At 36.9% G+C, this 16,537-nt stretch overlaps 1 protein-coding gene across 1 annotated transcript in view; it reads left to right on the top strand.

Annotated features, from left to right (window-relative positions):
* btv (dynein cytoplasmic heavy chain beethoven) overlaps window positions 1-16,537 on the top strand; it is a 1,245,321-nt gene that overhangs the window by 155,854 nt on the left and 1,072,930 nt on the right. Inside the window, exon 9 of the mRNA XM_090394552.1 lies at window positions 6,885-7,054. Within this exon, the coding sequence (XP_090250678.1) occupies window positions 6,885-7,054 (170 nt within the window). The remainder of the gene's footprint in view (window positions 1-6,884; window positions 7,055-16,537) is intronic.

Here is a 16,537-nt window from a genome sequence, read left to right as displayed (position 1 = left end):
CCTGATTTTCAAACATGTTTGAACTTGTCAATTTTGATAATTTTTCACGGAACACTTATTCGCTTTCCGCAGAACACCAGCGTTCCACAGAGTATAGTTTGGGAAACCCTACTCTATAGTCAGAAATAACAAATACCTTAAAACAACAATCCTTCTCAGCAATGTATATCATATTATTAAAAACTGTTGTACAAACATATTAAAAACTTTATACAAACTTAACAACTGGTATAAAATTAGACCATCAGGAAAGGAATTTGCCATTGAAAGAGGAGTAAGGCAGGGAGTCCTATATTACTGAAATTTTTTTCTGATGCATTAGAAGAGGTCTTTAAGAATGTCTCATTGGAAAACCATGGAATTAATGTCAAAGAAAAAATTGTCAATCACTTAAATTTTGCAGATGACAGTGTTATTAACATTAAAGAAAGAAGAGGCTCAGGAAGTGCTAAATGACCTTGACAGAGAAAGCAGGAAAATTCAGATAAGATTGGACTGAAATTAGCAGATAATCCTATTGAAATTGTTGAGACTGTATTTATCTTGGTCAGTTAATTAGTTTTAAGGAGAAACCAAATGAAGAGATAAATAGAGGAATCATACAGGGAAACAAAGTATTTTTGCTATATAAAAATTATCTGTTAGAAAATTTGCTTGTATACTTAAAAAGAAAGCTATTAAATATGTGTATTATTCTAGTGTTTACAATGGAAGTAAGATATGGGCAATGATTAAAAAAAAATCAGGTTGTGTGTGGCCTAAAGAGTCTTGGATAGGAGAATGCTCCACATAATAAAAAGGAATACTAGAATTAGAGAGAGAGAGAAGACGAATAGAAGATACTGTATAATAGTAAATGAAGAACTGGCCACATTAGTAGATTTGCCAGATGAAAGATGATAAAATTAAACCCAGAGTGCATAATAAGAAAAGGAAAGACATGCAAAAGTCATCAAAGAATGAGATGTAGAGATGATCTCAAAAGGTTTGATATGAGATGGTGGACATTCGTTAAAGACAAACAGAAGAACTGGAAAGTTAAGGGCAGATCTATATCCAGCAGTGGATGGAAAGAGGCTAACGAAGACAAGAATTAAAGTTTGCTCATATGAGAGGTATTTGAATATCGAAATAGACAATCGAATTAGTAAAGCTGGTATGGTAGGAAGTCATCAACATCATCAAATTTCTGACAGATACCCTCAAGGGGTGTACAGGATATGATAGTACTACATGAAAAATTTACATCATTACTAACTTCCTATCTACAATTTTCCTCGAAATCTGTTACTTGTCAAGACAGTAACATTATCAGATCTTACATTTCTATTGTCTAAGGCACTTTTTTACCATATCAATCCACCTATATCTTGGTCTTCCTCTGGGTCTTTTTTTCCTGCCAACTGAGCAGATAACACTTGTTTTGCTAATCTTTGCTCTTCCATTCTGTTTAAGTCACCATACCATCTGAGATTAGCTCTGCTAACGCATTCTTGGATTCTGACAATGTCAAGTTCTTTCCTAATATGCTCATTTTTATATGATATTGACATTGATGCCATCTCTTCACACCTCTAATCTTTCTCAGGACTCTCATATCTGCGGTCTCTAGTCTTTGATCAAGTGTTATACTTCTGACCCAGCTCTCAGATCCATGAGTTAAAACTGGTTTGAACACTGTCTTGTATACAGCTAGTTTCGTGTTCCAACTAATTTCTCTCTTATTCCATATGAATTTATTCAGTTGACTGCCTACCATACCAGCTTTGTTGATTCTGCTGTCTATTTCCATATTTAATTTACCATCTTCAGTAAAAATCATGCCTAAGTAGCTGAAATGTTTTACTTGTTCCACAGGTTCTCCATTAACAATGCAGTTGACATTTTCAACGATTCTTCCTATTTTCATTGTCTTTGTCTTTTTATTGCTAACCTTCATACCATATATATTACAACAGTTATTCAATTTAGTCAGGGAATCTTACAGACTCGTAGCAGATTTATTTAGAAGTATAACATCATCCACATAAAGCAAAGAGCTGACATTAGCATCTCCAATTCTGATATCATTTTTAATACCACTTTCCTTCATAATGTGATCCATATAGATAATGAATAACAGCGGGTATAATGTACATCCTTGTCTCACACCAGATTTAACATTAAACCATCTCCCTGTACTTCCTTCAATTCTAACTGCTGACTTACAACTCAAATAAAGACTAAGTATTACTTGATATAATTTTCCATTGATACCATGTAATTGTAGAGTATCGAATAGCTTCTCTCTTGGCACCTTGTCATATGCCTTTTCCAGGTTGACAAAACTTAAATACAGATCTTTGTTATATTTCCATGCTTTCTCAACTATTTGTCGTAAAATGAAGATCTGATCCTGACAGCCTCTATTTGGCTTGAATCCAGCTTGTTCTTCACCAAGCTTTTCTTCCACAATTCTTCTCAACCATTTCTCAAGTATGCTTGCAGAAATTTGCCAGGAACACTCAGTAGGGAGATACCTCTGTAATTCTCAAATTCAGTTTTATTTCCCTTTTTATATATGGGCACTATGAGAATCATCAGGAATTCGCCCCCCTCAGTCCAGGCCTTTTGAACTATGCCGTGCAGCCACTGTAAGACTTTTATACCACCATACTTCAGCATTTCTGGTTGAATATCATCTACTCCTGCTGCCTTTCCACATTTCAAGCCTTTGATGGAATTTTCTATTTCAAGTATGGATATGTATTCCTGAGTGTGTGCCTGTTGAGTGCTTTTTACCACTGCTTGTTTCATTTAGCAATTTTTCGAAGTAGTTACTCCATACATCAAGGATATCTTTTCCTCCCATTTTCATGTCACCTTTATCATCTCTAACTCCTTTTACAGCACTCTTTCCTCCATTTCTAAGCTTCTTCAACAAACAGAATATTTTGCCATCTTGTTAATATTTATTTTCTATGTTCACATGAGAGCACAAGCTGACTTATTTGCCAGGAACTTTTGATATGCTTTCTTCTTTTCCTTCACTGCCTCTTTAACTTCCTGTGTGCACCATGGAGTTCTGATTTTTCTATCCTTGCAGACAACCTCCCCACATGCCTCTCTGGCTGAATCAATCAGGGATTTCTTCAAGGCTCGCCACTGAATCTCTAAGATTTGGTTCCTGTTCTGAAACGCTTTCATTTTTTCTTCAATAAACTTTGTGTATTTTAGTCTACAGTTCACATCTGAGAGCTGCTCAGTATTGATTCACTTTAAACTTTCTTACATGTTATTCTTTTCAATATGAAATTCAGTTTTATCCTACTCAAGACTAAATAGTGATCACTTCCAATTTAAAATTCTCTGTGCACTCTAGTGTCCTGCACAGAGAGAAAACATCACTATCAACAATAATATAGTCAATGAGACTTTTCTTATTCCTTGCCTTTTCTCTCCATGTGAATTTGTGCACATTTTTATGTTGGAACATGGTGTTAGTAATAACTAGTCCATGTCCTGAGTAGAAATCCAACAGGTATTTGCCATTATTATTAGCTTTGCTCTTTTCTCCAAATTTTCCCAAAATATTTTTGTATGTCTCGCATTCATTTCTACTATTTAGATCCCCAACAAGGACCAACTTTTCCTTTTTCATTGTGTCAGTTGCTTTTTCTAAAGCATCAAAAAATTACTCCACTTCTACCTTAGTAGAACCTTTTGTGGTACCATAGGCACAAATAAGTCTCATTGCCCAATTCTCCATTCTGATATTTGCCCACATCACTCTACTTGAGACTGGCTGCCATTCAAGAAGATTAGCCTCGTATTTTGTGTTGAATACTTGGCTACTCCTCCTTTTCCTTGATTGTTATTGCCTGAATGGAACATTTTGTATTTGTTACTCAGAAGGATCTCACCAGTTTTTGTCTTTTTTGTTTCAGTCACCCCTATTATGTCGATCCAGTACTTATCTAATTTCTCAGCTAGCTCCATTTCTTTGCCATTCAGGTTTCTTATGTTGATAGTACCTATCTTTAACTCTGGTGATGTTGAGTTGGGGGTGTGCTTTCAGATTTGTTCTAGTAGCTGACTTTTTGCTGTTCACCCTGGTTCCCTGGCAAAAACAACGAGGGCCCTTCTGTAACTGGGCAACGCCGCAGCCGTCATGAAATTTTGTCATGTTGTACCATCATGTTGTCTTTTGGTTTAAGCTGATAAGAATAGAATTTGGTCAGTTAAATCCCAAATTGCCATCCCATCCTCGTTCATTCAGTATCCAGGTAGATACCCAACAGGGTGCACCACGAGAAGGTGTGGATTGGACATTAGGTCAGAAGCCCTGGTCGTTTCTCTGCATTCCTTTAAAGGCTATGTGGAGGTCTCCTCTCATTTATACAGCTTTGACCCTTAAGCACCCCTGGCAGGAATAAATTTATTTGGAATAAGAAAGAAATTTTAACTTATGGATCTGAGAGCTGGGTTAGAAATAATACACTTGATCAATAACTGCAGACTTCTGATATGAGAATTGTAAGAAAGATTAATGGAGTGAACAGATGGCATCAATGGCAATATCACATTAAAGATGTGATACTGCCAAGTTGGCAAAGAACACTTTTTCTGCTAAACGTTTCTCTTTTATTCTGTTTAAGTGACCATACCATCTGAGATTATCTCTGCTGACACGTTCTTCAAAGAACTTACCATTGTTAGGATTCAGCTTGTGTCAGCAGAGTTAATCTCAGATAGTATGGTCATTTAAACAGAATGAGAGATGTTGGAAATTTTTTCCCCACTTGGTTAGACTATAATAAATTTATTTTAATCCTTTATCCAAGTGTAAGCAAACAAAGTTTGCTCCTTAAGCATCTTCAGGACTGAGGCAACTTGTGGTAAGGGTGGACCAAGCTCTCATCACTCCTTGTCTTAGTATATCCCATAATGCAAAGCACATCTCCTTGCAGACATGAATAATACTATGCATTAAGGGAAGAGCCACTACCCAGACTGGTTTCGACCTTTATTGAGGTCTCATCAGTGGGAGCCAGACCCAGAAGTGGTGATGCCAAGGTGGAAGCAATGGAGAATACGAGTTGTGAGTTACCAAAAGGTGTCTCACCTTATTATTAAATAAATCTGGATTTAGAGAAAGATGTTGGAAGTTTTTTTTTCTTCTTTTTTTTCCACTTGATTAGACTATAATAAATTTAGTCTAATCCTTTATCCAAGTGTAAGCAAACAAAGTTTGAGCCTGAAGTATCTTCAGAAATGAGGCAACTCATGGTAAAGTTGGACCAAGTTCTCCATTGCCTCTGTCTTGGTATCACCACCTCTTGGTCTGGCTTCCACTGACGAGATCTCAATAAAGGTTGAAACCGGTCTGGGTAGTGGCCCTGCCCTTAATGCATAGCATTATACATGTCTGCAAGGAGATGTGCTTTGCATTATGGGAGATACAAAGACAAGGAGTGATGAGAGCTTGGTCCACCTTTACCATGAGTTACCCCAGTCCTGAAGATACTTCAGGTGCAAACTTTGTTTGCTTACACTTGGATAAAGGATTAAAATAAATTCATTATAGTCTAACCAAGTGGGGGGGAAAAAACTTCCAACATCTCTCTCTAAATCCAGAGTAATTTAATAATAAGGTGAGACACCTTTTGGCAATTCATATAGGTAAATATGACTTCTCCATTGCTTCCACCTTTGTATCACCACCTCTGGGTCTGGCTCCCACTGACAAGACACCTCAATAAACGTTGAAACCAGTCTGAGTAGTCGCCCTTCCCTTAATGCATAGCATTATACATGTCCGTAAAGAGATGTGCTTTGTATTACGGGAGTATTTGTATTTGTTAATAAACAAACTGGTTGCCACGATGAATGACTGGTATGTTTGGAGTGACTGATCTTCAGAAGCTTGAAGCTTTCAGAAACAGGACCACCTGGTGAGGACCTGTGTGCCATGTCACCAAGCAACTGAGTGACCTACGGCATCTGATGATGTCCAATGAATAGATGGATAGGAAGTTTATGGTGATGTCATTGATGAATCTGTACTTCACCCTACTTGAAATTTTTTGTAATACTTTTCCATAAATTTCTAGAACAAGAATGTGAGATTGCAGACACATTTTCACTAGTTGTTATATTTGCTTGGCTGATGATAATCCCAAGAATAATGCAAGGATAAAGTTGAAGTCATTACTGAACATTTTTGATGGCAACTTTTTTGTGTTGAAAATATTTTTTTGGAAAAGTAAATGAAGTTATCAGTAAATATGAATGAGTAATAAAATTCAAATATTTTGGGTAAAGCTTAAATGAAAGAATTGTTAAAAAATTATGATTGATTTCTGGATTGAACATTTAATATCTGTTATGACAGTTCACAGCCTAATGTAACTTTTGGATCTCTATAAATACCAGAAGCAATAACTTCAAGTATGGAGACTCTTGAGGGTGATTGGAATAATCTGCATCTCACATCATTTGAGTTTCTTTCAGTTTTAGTGCTTGACATAACAGTGTATGTTAAGTCATTTATGTAAGATGCAAATGTATTAGAAATGAAACTAGTAGGTGACATTGATAAATCTGCAGTGTTTTTTTGCAGGATTTAGCTTGAAAGTAATATAAAAATCTCAGCATGACAACCACGACCAGTACATTTGTAATGATAATTAACTTAGGCATTCTGTATAAATAATTTGTTAATTTTTATAAGAAGTGAATCTCTTCATTGGGTTACAGAAGTTTTCTAAATTGTATTACATTTTATTTAAAAGAATTTGTAAATAATTTTGGGCCATTATTCTTTATATTTTAATTATTTGCCTTTAAATTGTTAGCTTTGAAATGTTGTTCTTTAATTTATCCTCTGATTTTTGATAATATAGGTTAAAGAAATTAGCAGGGTATCAGAAGCCTTATTGTCAGACATAACATTGTATAAAACCTTGGCGAAAGATATTCAGGAAATTATAGAAGAATTTCAAGAATATCATAAGGATCAATTTAACAAATGGTGTTTTGAAATTCAAAGTGCTATTAAGGATAAATCTATAGGGTATGTTTTTATATGTTACTACATTTCATAAATAAATTTGTGTTTATATTTCATAAAGAAATTTTATAAATAAACAAATTTTGATGCAGAAAGATAAGATGCAAGAATGGATTGTTTTGGCTGGCACTAATCACCTTAGAGATGAGAAGTATTGTGTGAGAGATGATGTGAAGTAGTAAGTGGAAGAAGTGGTAAAGAAGAGCACAAGGATGAAGATTGTAAATCTGCCACACCATAAAAGTGAAGTGAAGAGGAGGAGGGCACTGATAGCACATGGATCAATATATAAATTATGCAGAAGAAACGATGTAAAGTTTGTTGACCTATGGTCTGAATTTGACAGATGGAATAATTTATGTAATGCTCGATAACTAATAATTAAGGAATTGACAGTTTAGACTAGAAATATAAATTAAATAAACACTTTAATATATACTTTCCGATATTTCGGCAAATGTCACGTTGCCATCTTCTTGGGCACTTAATACAAAGACAAGTGCACGCAAGTACTACATAACAGCAAATGAGAACAGAAGCTAGCAAGCTACCGTTTTTTCCTAAAGTCCTGATGGTGCCCCTGCCTGGCTATATTGGTAGTTCTTGGCCTTTGGGCTGAATTTCTTCTGATAAATGTTTCCCAAATTTGGGGCAGTCTCATGCATCCAAATTTGTTGAGGCTTGGCATGTTCCTAAGGGCTTTTGCTGATTCCATGAATAGTCTTTCATATTTGAACTTGCTGCAGTGTATTATTGTGGCTTTCTTCCATCTTATTCTGTGGCGAGTATCCAGAGCGTGGTCTGCAAGCCCAGAGTGGCTGTACTGGTGAAATCGATGTAATCCTTGTGTTCTGAGATTCTGATATTTTCTGTCCTGCCTGTTTGGCCAAAGTAGGATAATTTACAGCTGCAAGGGACCTGGTATACACCAGGTAGGTCTAGGGGAAGTGTCTAGGGATGACAATTTTCTATATGATCTGTAACAAGTGGTCAAGTCATGTTTTTTTAAAATTTTGTTGATTTTTTCCGAGGTGCCTCGGATGTAGGGAATGGTGATGGATTTAGATTTTTGTGAAGGGGGGGGGAAGTGGGTTGTGGATAACTGGTTTAAGTATTTTTTGGATTCTTTTGGGGGAGGGGTAGCCGTTGGCTGAGAAAGTGTCACGGATGTGATTTAGTTCAGTGGTTAGGGCTTGATCATTTGAACAAATTATTTTTGCCCTGTTGAATAGTGTCTTAATAACTCCATATTGTTGTGAGGGGGGGGGGTGATGGGATTGTTGGTGAATGTATCTGCCTGTACGGGTGGGTTTTCTATAAAACTGAGAAAACCAAAGTTCCATCAGGTTGGCGGGTGACTAGTGTGTCTAGGAAGGGGAGGTTATTGTTTTTCTCTTTTTCCAGGGTGAACTTGATTCTAGGGTGTTGGTTGTTTAAGTGTGTTAGGAAGGAGAGGAGTGAATCCGGTCCATGTGGCCAAATAGCGAACACATCATCAACGTCGCGAAGCCATATGGTAGGTTTTAGTGGGGCTGAGTTTAAGGCTTTCTCTTCAAAAGTCTCCATAAAGAAGTTGGCCAAGGGTGGGGAAAGTGGTGAACCCATGGCTGTTCTCTCTATCTGTTTGTAGAATTTTTCCTGCCAAATGAAATTAGCCTGAGTTCATTGTAAACTGAAATAGGGCTGAGATATTAAGAGGAAATTTAGCTTGGATTAGCTCTAAGTTTCTTTGAGGGGGACATTCGTGAATAAGGAGGAGACATCAAAACTGACCATTATGTCATTATGTTGGAGTGTAAGGTTTTCTATACTGGCTTTGAAGTGGGCTGAGTTTTTTATGTGTGATGGTGTGTTGCCAGTATAGTATGAGAGCACTTTGGCTAAATGCTTGGCTAGTTTGTAAGTGAGGGAATCAATGCCATCCACTATGGGACGTAATGGCACATTTTCTTTATGTATTTTTGGGAGCTCATATATGCGGGGGCGGGGGAATCTAGAGTTATATGGTTTTAGTCTGTTGGTAATCTTCACAGGCCAAGAAGTGACCTTCTTAAGGAGCCTATGGAGTTTTCTAATTTGAGAGTTTGTGGGATTGTATTCAATAGGGAGGTAAGTGGCTCGATCTAATAGTAATGCCTTAAGCTTACCTGTGTAGTCATTAAGATTGAGTACCACAGTGCCGTTCCCCTTATCTGCTTTGGTGATAACTATTTCTTTGTTTTTCTTCAATTTTTTTGTAGTGACTTGTATTCACTAATGGATATGTTGGTTTTTGGAGGTTTTGCTTTTGTGAGAACACACGCTACATCCAATCTAATATTGTTGGCGATGTGGTTTGGAAGGTGGCGAATCCCGCGTTCAATTTGGATCATTAATCCCTCGGCCGGTAATCTCCTAGGAGCCATGGCGAAGTTGTGACCACGTGACAGAGTGTTGAGTGCTTCAGGCTTCAAGATAGCTGAAGAAAGGTTAACTACAGTGTTGGTTTGTAGTTTAGGTTTGGACGCTGAGTTTTTTATTAATTTATCAAACTTGTTGAGATGTCGACTCCGTATTCGTTCGAATTCTTTATTAGCCACCGTACACGAGACATCATGTAGGACTGACCAAAGCTCGTGATTAAGCGTATTTGAAAGCTCATTTTCTAGCACTAAAATAGCTCTGTTTATGTCAGCTAGGGAACCGCGTGTAGCGGTAATTTGCTCCCGAAGTAAAGCCTGGCTTGCCCAGTTGTAGATACGGAGAGCTTTCTGTGAACAGAAGTGGTGTTTAAATTTTACACAGTTAGGGATAACTTGATTATCCTTGCAGCGCTTCAGGAATGCTAGATGGTTAAGTTGTCTGGATAACTTCAGCTTCAGTTTGCTGTAATGGCGGGCCTTGCATGTGAAGGAATCTCCGTGGATGATCGTAATTCTTGTAGAGAGGCTTATGCGTTGGTTAGACATGATAACTACTAATTAAGGACCACGCTCTGGATACTCGCCACAGAATAAGATGGAAGAAAGCCACAGTAATACACTGCAGCAAGTTCAAATATGAAAGACTATTCATGGAATCAGCCTGAGCCCTTAGGAACATGCCAAACCTCAACAAATTTGGATGCACGAGACTGCCTCAAATTTGGGAAATATTTATCAGAAGAAATTCAGCCCAAAGGCCAAGAACTACCAATATAGCAAGCCATGGGCACCATCAGGACTTTAGGAAAATGGTAGCTTCTGTTCTCATTTGCTGTTATGTAGTACTTGCGTGCACTTGTCTTTGTATTAAGTGCCCAGGAAGATGGCAACATGACGTTTGCCGAAATATCGGAAAGTATATATTAAAGTTTATTTAATTTATATTTCTAGTTTACGCTGTCAATTTCTTAATTATTAGTTATCATGTCTAACCAGCGTAAGCCTCAACTCATATTCCAGGAAAAGCATCAGCCAAGGAAGCCCTAATATAGCCTCCCCCCCCATCAGATCCAAATCCCTGGATGCTCAAAAGTTCCCTAAGGCAAAAACTCTGCTCCCGTGACATCAAACCACCAACCAGTTTCCCTGCATCATGTGCAGGATTACCTCTCCAAAAACTCGTGACCCCCCCCCAACTCACCCTGTCACTTAGAAGAACTCTTAGCGGTGTCTCTACCAAGTGGCAAGCTCACCCCACCACTGAGCAGAGCCCCTCATATTTCATCCCAGGGGGGTAATAGCAAGTTGAGCCTCAGTTAGAACTTCATTGGCTACAGCATTGCCATCCCCTAGGCAGAAACTCTGCTTCCACAGAATCAAGTTACCAACCGGTTTCCCTGTTTAAGTGCGGGGGTTACCTCTCCAAAAACTCATGACCCCCCCCCCCCCCAACTCACTCTGTCACCTAGAAGAACTCTTAGCGGTGTCTCTACCAAGTGGCAAGCTCACCCCACCACTGAGCAGAGCCCCTCATATCTCATCCCAGGGGGGTAATAGCAACAGTTGAGCCTCAGTTAGAACTTCATTGGCTACAACATTGCCATCCCCTAGGCAGAAACTCTGCTTCCGCAGAAGCAAGTTACCAACCGGTTTCCCTGTTTAAGTGCGGGGTTACCTCTCCAAAAACTTGTGTGATCACTCAGATCATCCAACAATGAAGCGACCTGAGTGTTCATTTAACTCGGCGTTGACGCCCCCCCCCCCCCAGTGGCAGGGGCTCATCCCATCACCGAGCAGAGCCATAATCTCAGCAGTGGCCTCACTCAGAGACTGGCAAAGCCTATCCCCAAGCAGAGCCGCTCATATCTCAGGGAAAGCACAGCCCCTTTTGCGCAAAATCACATATGTGAGAACCAGACCCGGAAACAGCAATAGCCAAGTCTCAGTTAAAACTTCATTGGCTACAGCATTGCCACAATCACTTCAGCACAAAAGTGCATCTGTGAGAGCCAGACCCCGAAACAGCAATAGCTGAGCCTCAGTTAAAAATTCACATTAGTGGGAGCCAGGCCCAGAGGTGATACCAAGGTCGAAGTAATGCAGAAGTCATAGTTTTATATCCAAGTTGCCAAAAAGTCTCACACCTTATTATTATAATACTCTGGATTAGAGTGAGTTAGTTAGTTAGTTGTTGAAAGTTTTTCCACTTAGTTATGGGATAACTTGGTTATACTATAAACTAAAGATACCAAGAAATGATATACTTGGTATCTTTAATTTATAGTATAACCAAGTGGAAAAACTTTCAACAAGAAAGGGATATTGTTGATGGTGTCAGACGAACTGCAGCCAAAAAGAATAGAAGACAGGTTGGCAGTTCTTTTGTGGCAATCTGGTGCAAGATTGAGGCCAATAGGATAAAATATACAGTTGATTGCTGCTATATGCCAGGGAGTTCCAGGGATTATGTGGAAGATGTGTATCAGCATGTTAGTGCAATGAGTGCATGTTGAGTAATTATTATGGGGAAGTTCAACTGGGAGATATAGATTGGAGGGAGGAATGATCACATAGCAGGAAAGAAGTGGATGTCATACACCTATTGAGTGATAATTAGTTGATGCAGCAGGGGACTTGGTGGTATGAGAGAGCTGGATCTGATCATAGAATCAGAAGAGCTACCCATAACTAAGACAGCCACATTGCCGCCAATTAGGAAGAGCGATCGTGCAGTCTTAGCTTGGGAGGTTGAAAAATGTGGAATTTTCAGTCCAGAAGGGGCATAATTAGAACTACAAGGTGATTATGACAAGCTTAGAAGGGAGTTTGAAGCATGAAAAAATAATCTTCAAAGGAAGCAGTGCATGGGAGATAGTGAAATAGTATCTGGAAGAAACAGTATCTGACTGTAACCCAGGTCAGGAGGATTAATCAGGTAGAAGTGTGGATAGATGAGGAACTGAAAAAAAAAATGTTGTGGAATGTATAAGGAGACCGACATGGTAAGAAAGGCAAAATTTGATTATAAGATGAAATTAGCCAAGCAAGCAAAAAAAAAGAGTTCCTCAGTGACCATTTTGCAAGGGTATATCATCTAAATGAGGATGCTGCTGTGGCAGATTTGACAGGAATTAATGTAAGGACAGAGATTGATTAATTTGAATGTATTTAGGATATTGTAGAATCTCCATGCAAATACAGCTGTGGAATTAGATGGGATAGCAGTTCCTGTTTTATGAGAATGTTAAAGTTCCCTTGCACGTTCTCATAAAACATTCTCATTGACCACTGCTGTTTATTTTGTCCAATATCTCTGACTAGGCTGCTTTAAGTCTCAACTCTGGCAAAGTCCCAAGGGAGTTGAAAAAAAAAAGGCAAAACAAATCCTTTGCATACAGGATGCTTTAAGACTGCAGTAGCAAATTATACAGTAATCAATATCTCAGGATTGATGGTAAAAGTACTGGAAAAAGTTAGTCCAAGAGAAAGTTCAGTGAATGTGATACTCTGTGAAGATCAGCATGGCTTTTTGAATGGTCAGTCATACCTTAATAATTTACTTTTTAGTATAAAGTGACAGCTGAGTTGGATAAAGAGAATGGCTACAAGAGAATGGCCTCATGTAGCCATTCTCTTTATCCAACTCAGCAAAAGGCATTTGCAAAAGGCATTTTGCAAATTTTGCAAAAGGCATTTGACAGAAGACCAAATGGAACTTTGTTACACAAATTATAACACATGGAAATGGATATGAAACTGATTATATGAATATGAGGATGGTTTATGGATAGATACCAAAAGATGATATATAGAGGAGAATAATCCAGGAGAAAGTGACCATTGCTGTTTAATTTATCCATAAATGATATAGGAAATCATTTGAAGGGAAATGTTCAGTTGTTTATTGATGATGCAAAATGGATAGATTGATATTTAATCAAGGCAATATGGAGAGTTTGCGGGATGATTTAAATAGGCTGACAGTATGAGCTAAAGATAATGAATGTCTTCCTGCGGAGGTTTCTGTGGTTAAGAAGTTCATTATAATTATTCCGGTTTTGTGACCACATGTTTATTAAAGAAAACTGTTTTTAAAAGTAAACAAGTACTAAAAACAACACCCGACAAGTTTCGTTAGTCATCAGACTAACATCTTCAGGGGTAAGTAGAACTAAAAGTTTAAAGCATAAACTACTAGAAATTACGAAAATTAGTTCATTTGTTGGTATTGTGAACATCTAAATAGTTCGTTAAAAAACCGAATAATAGATCTATACAACTGTTGATGCATGTTAGCTGGAGACAATGTATTTGTTGTCACGTTCTGTGGTTCACGCTCACTCTGTCCAAAGTCTGAAATTGATAAAGTTTTAATAAACGATGACCAAACTTGATTTAAAATCAAACTTTGGTTTTTGTTACATTGTGGAGGAATTTTAATCATATTTGCTGCCTCTTTGAATTTCTTGTGAAACAATTCTTATCTATATAGGACATGTTTGTTCTATCCCAGAGTACATCATGACCGGTAGAGGTTGTATGAAATGCCAATCCTTTAAGAAGGCTTTTCATTTTGTTGTTATAATCTTCTGAGTTAAAATCACTGTTGCATTGACTTTATCTGCTTTTATTATTAACTTATCAAGAATATACCAAATTGGTCTGAGAATATGCTCAAAAGAAAATCCAAACACCCACTAGTTCCTAGAATATGTGGAGTCCCTAAAATTCATAAAAAAGATATATCACTAAGATCAATAGTGGATGGAAGGGACTCTCCTACCTCAAATCTGGCAAAACACCTTACAAACTTGATTTTACCACATATAGGAAAAACACTATCGTTCATTAAGAACAGCACAGACTTTATAGAAAAAGTGAAAGATATACACATGGATCCTGCAGACGTATTAGCGAGTTTAGATGTAGTCAGCTTTTTCACAAAGGTTCCAAGAAATGAAACAGTAAACATCCTAGAAAATCTCTTCTCACTGGACATTGTACAGCTCTACAAACATTGCATAAAAAACACATTCTTCCTTTACCAAGACAAACTCTGGGAGCAAAAAGGACTAGCAATGGGTTCACCCCTTCTCACCAGCTCTAGCAAATCTCTACATGGAAAATTTTGAAAATAATGCTTTACAAAACTGGCACCAAAAACCAAAAATATGGCTCTGCTATGTGGACGATATCTTCATTATTTGGCCAGGAACAGCACTAGAACTGACTACATTTCAAGACCATCTTAATAACTTACATCCTAACATAAAATTCACTCTGGAACTAGAAGAAAATAAAAACTTCTCCTTTCCTAGATATCCTTATAGAAATAAATGAAAGAAAAAACAGATTATCGGTCTCCATCTATAGAAAACCAGCAAACAAAGGAAGATTTCTGCACGCTACTTCACATCACCACCCCAAAAATAGGCTTAATAAAAATCTTAAGGGATAAAGAAGCATACAACATCCCCAGTAGTACAGAAGAAAAACGGAAAGAAGAAATACAATATTTAACACAGATCCTACAACTGAATGGTTTCAATATTAAGTTAATTAAGAAAATTCTCAATACAGCACCTACAAGAAACTTAAATCAACAAGATTTCAAGAACACAATCACCTTTCCTTATATATCAAGAATGTAACAAATAAATTAGCCAAACTCCTCTACAAATACAACATAAAAGTGACTTTCCTGCCACTTGAAAAAATATCAAGATCTCTTCATCCTCTGAAAACTCCACATCACCCAATGAAAAAATCAGAGGTTTATAATATTCACTGTTCCTGTGGTATCTGCTATTTGCTATGTGGGCCAGATGGGAAGATCAGGAGAAATCTGCATGAGCAAACATCAAAAGGATGTATAAAATAAGAGAGAACATAAATCGGGATTGGCATTTCACACAATTTTTACTGGTCATGATGTACTCTGGGATAGAAATTCTTAAATTTCTATCCCAGATTTAAAACAATTCTTATCTATATATGACAAACATATTGTATATAGATAAGAATTGTTTCACAAGAAAATTCAAAGAGGCAGTAAATATGATTAAAATTCCTACGCAATGCAACAAAAACCAAGGTTTGATTTTAAATCAAGTTTGGTCATCGTTTATTAAAAATTTACCAATATCAGACTTTGGACAGAGTTAGTGTGAACCACAGAACGCAACAACAAATAGCATTGTCCCCAGCCAACACTCATTAACGGTTGTATAGATCTGTTATTCGGTTTTTTTAACAAACTGTTTAGATGTTCACAACACCAACAAATGAACTAATTTTCGTAATTTCTAGTAGTTTATGCTTTAAACTTTTAGTTCTATTTACCCCTGAAGATGTTAGTCTTACAACTAACGAAACTTGTCGGGTGTTGTTTTTAGTACTTGTTTACTTTTAAACAGTTTTCTTTAATAAACATGGTCACAAAGCCGGAATAATTATATTGATAATGAATGTTTGTTTAATGTGAAGAAATGTAATACTATGCATTTCAGGATAAGTAGATTACAAGCTGTGTACCATATTGATGAAACTGTTATTTATATTATACTAGACAAGAAGTTATATTTTTTTAAAAACAAAAATTTAATTTCTACCCTTGGCACCCTTACCCTTTTTGTTCATATGGCCATATTCTTTTATGATGCAGTGGTGTTATGATTATTATGGCATTATGGTTTGTAATTTCATTATTGTTATCTTTCGAAATTCAACAGCTAATAATTATGCTATATATTACCCATGGATTACATTATTAAAAGAACACATAAGGCCACAGTAATAACTTTTAATTAATAAGGTACAGATATTTCATACTAAAACTAATAGTACATCTTCATTGTTACAAACAGTTATAGGAATGGAATACAAGTAATGAACATTCGGTGGATCACCTATTAAAATACATTGTTGCCATGCGCTAGGAAATGATAGAAAATAATAATTAATTATTATTTAAGATATTGTTTTTTTTTTTTTTTTAATGATTATATAAAATAAAAGTCTCCCAGATCTTCGATAGATAGAGAGACAGTCATTTCGATTTAAATTTGGTCAGTGTAAAATAGCT

This window comes from Typopeltis vanoorti, chromosome 6, assembly GCF_054136105.1.
Source record: "Typopeltis vanoorti isolate ZY-2024b chromosome 6, IOZ_Tvanoo_1.0, whole genome shotgun sequence".
NCBI classification, from domain to species: Eukaryota; Metazoa; Arthropoda; class Arachnida; order Uropygi; family Thelyphonidae; genus Typopeltis; species Typopeltis vanoorti.
The sequence above is the reverse complement of the archived record's forward strand: the minus strand, read 5'-3'. Positions and strand labels throughout refer to the sequence as shown.